Below are 7,611 nucleotides of genomic sequence, written 5' to 3'. Positions count from 1 at the left end.
TGAGAAAGCAATGCACAAAAAGAAAAACTGTCAATGTAGGTCCAAATTTAATTACACAAAGGGTTAGGGTTTTCCTGTACTCCAGGTTTCTCCCGCTATCCCAAATACAGACAGGGTAGTGTTATTAGTGACAGGTTAGATAAATTAGAACATTAAAACAATCTAGACGAGAACAGACCATTCAGCCCAAGAAAGCTCGCCAGTCCTATCCACTTAATTCTTCTAAAAAAACATCAAGTCAAGTTTTGAAAGTCCCTAAAGTCTTACTGTCTACCACGCTACTTGGTAGCTTATGCCAAGTGTCGGTGGTGCTCTGTATAAAGAAAAACTTCCTAATGTTTGTATGAAATTTACCCTTAACAAGTTTCCAATTGTGTCCGCGTGTTCTTGATGAACTTATTTTAAAATAACAATCTTGATCCACTGTACTAATTTCCTTCATAATTTTAAACACTTCAGTCACGTCTCCTCTTAATATTCTTTCACCTAAATGAAAATCGCTCTAAATGGAACATCATGTCACCACATTCCCAAGATCTGTGACTCTAGGATTGGACTCCTCAGCCTTTGAAAGTCACATAAACAGTTTGATGGGGACCCTTTTCATACTATGTGATTGACAATGCTTTTGAGACCCCATTAAGAATATCCAAGGAGCATGGATTATCAAGGTCACATTTATCACCCAGCAGATTTAAAAAAAAAAGATTTCTCTCATTTGTATTGAATTTTTTTGAATTAGAAGCACTTGGTATACAACAGAAGAATAGATTAGCCTAATGGCATGTTCCAGTGTTTATAATATTTTATAAAATTGGGGTATTGCATTACCTTCCTACAAAAGAGGAGTTTTTGGTACTTCTGATTTGTAGAGTCATGTTATTTAAATAAACAAATATCCTTTATACTCTGTGGCTTATAAAAATAGCAGCTTTATTAGTCAGCAACCTTTTCCTTGTCTAAAAAAAAATCATTGCTTAACACAGACTAAATGAAATAATACATTTTGTGAAAAGAGCTAGCAGCTGATCAGATATTGTGAAACAGATGTAATTTTAAAGAGGAAGAAAGAAAAATGTACATATCTGAAAGGGATAATCTAAAAATTATCCAACAGTACAGCATTTAGATTTTTAAAGGAGATTAAATAATATACCTTTTCAAAGTATTTGTATTGCTGTGATGTAAAAATTCTTATTGACATGTACGCAAACCCGGAGTAATTTGTATTCCTGTGCATACAAATGAATATGTCAAAACAAGGAGTGTTTTTGTGTGACAATTTCAAACAAAGTGGAATTTCAAAAGAACTGTAGAATACTGCTTTGCATCATCTGGATTAGAAGTGGGGCAACAAAATAAATTAACAGAGGATTCATGCTGATATTGTGTTTCAATGTTTACCATCAATGATTACATATCTCATTCAGGTAAATGACGCTGGTGCTTGGCAGAGTACAAAAAGGATACGTTTTTATTTTACCTTAGGGAGCAGGTTGAGGAGACCCTGGAGAGGTGTAGATATGCTATAGAGAAGAGAGGAATGAAGGTCAGTAGGAACAATGGAGGTCAATGGAATGGTGAGGATGCGGGGAGTAGAGTTGGTGAAGGTGGATGAGTTTAAATTCTTGGGATCAACAGTACAGAGTAATGGGGATTGTGAAAGAGAGGTGAAAAACAGAGTGCAGGCAGGGTGGAATGGGTGGAGAAGAGTGTCAGGAGTGATTTGTGACAGACGGGTATCAGCAAGAGTGAAAGGGAAGGTCTACAGGACGGTAGTGAGACCAGATTTGTTATATGGGTTGGAGATGGTGGCACTGGCCAGAAAGCAGGAGACAGAGCTGGAGGTAGCAGAGTTAAAGATGCTAAGATTTGCACTGGGTGTGACGAGGATGGATAGGATTAGAAATGAGTACATTAGAGGGTCAGCTCAAGTTGGACGGTTGGGAGACAAAGTCAGAGAGGCGAGATTGCGTTTGTTTGGACATGTGCAGAGGAGAGATACTGGGTATATTGGGAGAAGGATGTTAAGGATAGAGCTGCCGGGGAAGAGGAAACGAGGAAGGCCTAAGCGAAGGTTTATGGATGTGATGAGAGAGGACATGCAGGTGATGGGTGTAACAGAACAAGATGCAGAGGACAGAAAGATATGGAAGAAGATGATCCGCTGTGGCAACGCCTAATGGGAGCAGCCGAAAGAAGAAGTATATTACACTAACAAACACACTGATCTCTGGTTCTTTCAAGATCACTTCCGTGTCCGTCCATCTAGACCCTCCCATTCCTGCCTGATGACCTCATAATTCAGAAATGGGCCATCTTGAGGCAGTTCTGTGATGAACTTGCATCCACAAACACGTTCACACAATCGCTGCGTGTATTTTTGGTGCTTTAAGCCTTCCATTTATACGGGGTCACTGAGGTGGTGCCCAAACTCTTTATTGTTGTTTGTGTCCTGTTTTGCAATTGATATGTTTTTCTAAGACAAAGAAGAGCACTTGACATTTCAACCAGAGGTAATGTGAGAAGAAAGGAAAAGGTGTAGGACATTATCTATCTGACCCCATGAAGAAAATGTAGATAAGCACAAGAACTGTAATAATCCTTAAATGTTGAGATGCAATAAGACTTACTAATGTTTGGCCCAAGATATTTTAGATAAAGTATGTACCCGGAAATTAATATCAGAGAAGGAGAACTGAAGATATCAAAAATATAGCTCTGTCTTATTGTTGGCATGTGGACAGTTTTCAAATGAAGTTATGTTTCTTTTACCTGGTCATGATGCTTAAAACATATTATAGAGAACAGCAAATGTTTCACAGGAATTATTGATTTTGGGTTATTTACAGAGGGTGTGTGAATAGAAATTACAGAAAGTAGTAGAATGGAGCCTTTAAGGATGACATGATTTGCGACATAAAAGATATCAACTATCACACAATAATTTACCTTAGAAGAATTAACACTCAGTGTTCACCACTACAGATTGCTGCTTTCAAAAAAGAGAAATTACTGTAAAACATGCATGGATTGATTTCTACCGAGGTATCCATGTGATATCATGAACATTTTTTATCATTCAATTTTTAAAGACTAGAAGTCAAACCAGATCAATTCCACATTCACAAAAATTAAATAATGTCATTACAATCAAGTAGTGAGATACACAATGTATAGAGTAAACACAAGACAAAATCCTTAATTCCTACTACTTTATTTTTTTTTCTTTATTTACAAGTGCCTTTAATTTCTCTCCAGATTTGCGTTTTTAATGAAGGCTTTGGTGTCCCCTCTACAGTATGTAACATACAGCATGACAGGAAGAATGCAAACACAACCTTTGGTTTTCCTAAGAAAGACATTTTCTTTCTAATCACGTACTCTTCAACTTTCTGAGAAAAAGCAACACCTTTTCTCGTGTTGGCATCATGGGAACAGCAAAAGACAATACACAGAGAAAAACAAGGGATGGATGTTTATCTGCATTTTTATACCTATCTCAGAGCAATTAATTTTACAAATTTCAAAATTTTACATACAAAGGTGAGCCAAATTGTGGAAATGAATAAAATCCTAATAATGCAGGCCAAGTAAAATCAAGTGTGGTGTGCAAGAATTACACATTGTTAAGTGTCAGAAAAAGCATCTTAATATACATTTTGTTTGTGAAATACAAACACAAAGTAAGTCTCACACATTTCTGCAAATCACTCTTCACTGAGTGTTAGGTCCCCTTTAATAAAATATTGCTGGCCAGATTTTACGTTTTGAGACACAAGGGAATGTTTACAAATGCCTACTGTAATAAAAAGCACCAGGCACACAATTGCAAAATGGGTAAAAATTCTTCAAGCTCGTTTGTAGTAACATAAGAAAAAACATGCAGAAGAGTTTTTACATGTGCAGCCAGTTTAAATGAATATATGTATTGAACTGGGTACTGATAAAGGAGCAAAGAGCAATAATCGTCATTCATTCACCCATCACTTCACTGTTTCTTTTTCATTTTAGAGGCAGCAGGGTACATCTGTTCAATTCCAGATAAGATCTTGGATTACTTTATACACCCTTCCATTTTCTGTACCTCCAAATCCAATTGTAGGGGTTGCAGGAAAAAGGTGACCAACTGCAGATGGAGCACCAGTCCATCAGAGGTCACTCTTTCTGGGCCAATTTAAAATAGCACGTACATCTCTGAGATGTGACAGGACAGAGTTCACGCAGACAAGGGCAGAAGAGACAATCTCAACAGACTGTGACTTGGCCAGCATTCAAACTCAGCTTTCTGGAGTTGGTAGGCTGTAGCATTATTACCTTTACATGCATGTTTTTAATGTTTATTTATTAAAAATAAATTTGATTTAAAATATATGAGGCTCATTAAGTCAAAAAAAAACAGTATTTATGTATTAACAGAGTGATTTCTGCTTGGGTGGAAATTCAGCGTTATTTCAAAAAAGAATGCACATGCTGTAGTACATGGCCAGATTTGTAATACATAAGATGAAATTCTTTGGATAAGTAAAAGAATAACTAAAGAGCATCTGTTTGGCTATTTTAATAAAATGGCAAAATCACAACTCTGCATCTACAGTGTTTACTTACTGGAGCCTTCATTTAGCTTGTTATAATAGATTATCATGAAGGTAGATTTAATAAGTCTAACAATGGCATTGACTCAAAACTGAATTTTAATACCAGGCCACAATTCAAAGGCATCCCATCATTATTTAACAGATTTCACAAATGTCCATTATCAGTGCTGGATGAATTTCTCTGTATTACATCAAAAAGAATATTAATTGCCCGGTAATTCTTTCTAACCAGGTGTCTTTGTGCAGATCAATGTGTGGCACCTGTTTCGTTTCTTGGATTTCCACCTCAGCACTTTTGATAGAGAACTCTTCAGCAGCCAGATCACAGGGGACTTCTGTTATCAAGCAAGTACATCGACAAAAAGCCCAATCATTCAAATTCTAAAAACATTCAGCAAGTGTCATACATCAAATTCCGTGTTCCATGTTTACTCTGGTTCAATAAAAAAAGTATATTTACACTATAAAAAGAAAAGTGCAGCAGTAAAATTAAAAGCCACTGTGACATGTGACTGGTGCCACTTGCAAAAATTAGTGAATCTAAACCAAGCGTTATAACATTTCACTTATGGAGAGAAATTGCTAGCTATCCCTTGAAATCTGCTGGAGGTCTGCTCTTTTCCCACTGTTACATTAGAAGAGAGATATAATTTAGGCAGACGACCATGTGATAAGTACCTGACTTGGACAGTACAGTATCTTTTCTGTGGGCAGTAATTCGTCAAGAAAGACAATATATACAGTATACGTATCAGGAAAGATATTCCAGCTCACCAGATTAGAGTGCCATTTTTACAGCTGAAATCCCACTAATGTATGGTTTAGGTTGAAAATACAAGAGAAGTGGTCTTGGACAAAACAGGAGTCACCAAGCCTGCCGTCATCCTCAGTGCTCACCCTTGTCTAGTTTTACTGAAAGGTGATGCATCAGCTAACTCATTTGGTCATAGAGGAGCAGGGCTTTGCTCCTATCAAATGGTCCACTACAATACTGCCAAAAAAGAGCCATATAGTTGATTTTCATTGTGTGTATGGGCACTCAGGCATCCTGGCAGTATTTATATGCCATAAATAATGCATATTAAGGGCACCCACATAATTTACGGAGTTAACAAGACAGACAGAGATAGAGAGAGAGAGAGAGAGAGAGAGAGAGAGAGAGAGAGAGAGAGAGAGAGAAGAAGTAAATGTATTTTCACCAGCAGTAGCTTTTTTATATTGATATATTAAGAGTTAACAGTATTTTACCCGATGACATCATCTTGGGTGGGAGTTTCAATTTAGAAGGTTCTATAGCCATTCAAACAGGCATGACTTTATATCTGGGGACACAATTGCCAAAACCTTCATGATCCTGATGTGGGGTGGACTGAAAAGGTTTTTTTACTAGATGTTGACGTTGTTCTTTCTGCAATTTACAAACATAGGTCAAATCATCTTCTTTTCTTCACAGAGAATTCACAAATCATGAAAATTTAAGAAGAAAAATGTCTCATTTCTTCTTTTTTTGGTCTGCAGGGAGCACAGAATATGTCCACTGACAAATGGGTAAACATCTTACTGTATATTTGGATTCTTGTAGTCCTTTCTTTTTTGAAGTGAATTATGCAAAAAAAAAAAAAAATCAAGTACAATAGCAGTTCAAGCTTTGTCGCACCTAATAAATAAGTTCAAAATCTTGTGATCACAGCTGAGTATCCTTCTGAAGCATTTCCAGCATGTCTATAACCCTGTGTCCACATACAGTATTAATATTAGACAACAGCTACGTATCATACTCCATAAGGCAAATTTCAGCATTATAACCCTTTAAAAAATTTACACTTTTAAACTATCCTTTTGACGTCCATAAAGGTCTGACGATCCTTTAAGATGTTGATACAACTTTAAAGGTGGTACAAAATCCTGTATTAAATTACTTAAAAAAGAGGTGAAAAAATACAACCAAAAAGTGTGGTAGCACTGACACCATCTTTTTTCCAACATAAAAAATAAAATTTTGAAAATGAAGTGTCTTAACATTACAGTTTATCCACAGGTAAAAAATCTCCAAAGGGCTGTCTAAAGTCAAAGCTCCAATAAACCAATCAGTGCCAGCATTATGAAAGTGGTGCTGAGGATGACGTGTGCAGGAGTGAGGTCAATTGCAGAGTTGAGGACCATCATACTCGTCCCTAGGGAGGGGTAGGAAAGAAAAGGAGAAGAACAACTCTTAGTCTGGCAACACATGATACCCAGTAACCATCTTGTTACTGTGGCAAGCTGCCAGATATGGCTCACTGTACTGAAGTGCCTATGAACAGTATTCACAGCCTTGGAAGTTTTCACATTTTATTGTTACACAACTTTGAATCACAGTAGCCTTATTAATTTGTTCTTTTTGATACTGATCAATGGAAGAACACTCTTTAATGTGAAACTGAAAACATGTATGTAAAGTGCTCTAAGTTCATTACAGATATAAAGAAGAATAAATAACTGATTGCATATTCACCCCTTTAATATGACACACCTAAATCATCATTGGTTCTGCCAACTGGTTTTAGAAGTGACTTAATTAATTAAATGGAAGTCACACATCTGGAGTTTCAGTTAACTATAGTATAAATGCACCTGGTCTGGAAGGTCACACCTCTGGTAAGTGTGTGTGTGTGGTGGCCTAATCTACACAATGAAGACACATGAATACTCCAAGCAAGGTGATTTAAAAGCAAAAGTCGGGATGGAAACAAGAAAATATCCAAGTCACTGAACATCCTTGGAGTCCAGTTAAGTCAATCATTAAGAAATGGGAAGAGAATGGCACAGCTGTAAGGCTGCCTAGAACAGGCTGTACACAAAAACTAAGTGATCATGAAAGAAGACTAGTGAGGAAGGCCACTAAGGTACCTCTGAGAACTCTGAAGGAATTACAAGCTATAGTCATGGAGAATGGGGAGACTAGACAACAACTGTGCTCGGGTTCTTCACCAGTCACAGCTTTATGGGAGAGGGGAAAACAAAAAAAAAGTAT

At 36.9% G+C, this 7,611-nt stretch overlaps 1 protein-coding gene across 1 annotated transcript in view; it reads right to left on the bottom strand.

Moving 5' to 3' along the window:
• Positions 1-3,189: 3,189 nt before the first annotated feature.
• cntn2 (contactin 2) overlaps positions 3,190-7,611 on the bottom strand; it is a 137,058-nt gene continuing 132,636 nt past the window's right edge. Inside the window, exon 23 of the mRNA XM_028796741.2 lies at positions 3,190-6,772. Within this exon, the coding sequence (XP_028652574.1) occupies positions 6,666-6,772 (107 nt within the window). The 3' untranslated portion in view covers positions 3,190-6,665. The remainder of the gene's footprint in view (positions 6,773-7,611) is intronic.

The sequence above is a fragment of the Erpetoichthys calabaricus genome, chromosome 3 (assembly GCF_900747795.2).
Source record: "Erpetoichthys calabaricus chromosome 3, fErpCal1.3, whole genome shotgun sequence".
NCBI classification, from domain to species: domain Eukaryota; kingdom Metazoa; phylum Chordata; class Cladistia; order Polypteriformes; family Polypteridae; genus Erpetoichthys; species Erpetoichthys calabaricus.
The sequence above is the reverse complement of the archived record's forward strand: the minus strand, read 5'-3'. Positions and strand labels throughout refer to the sequence as shown.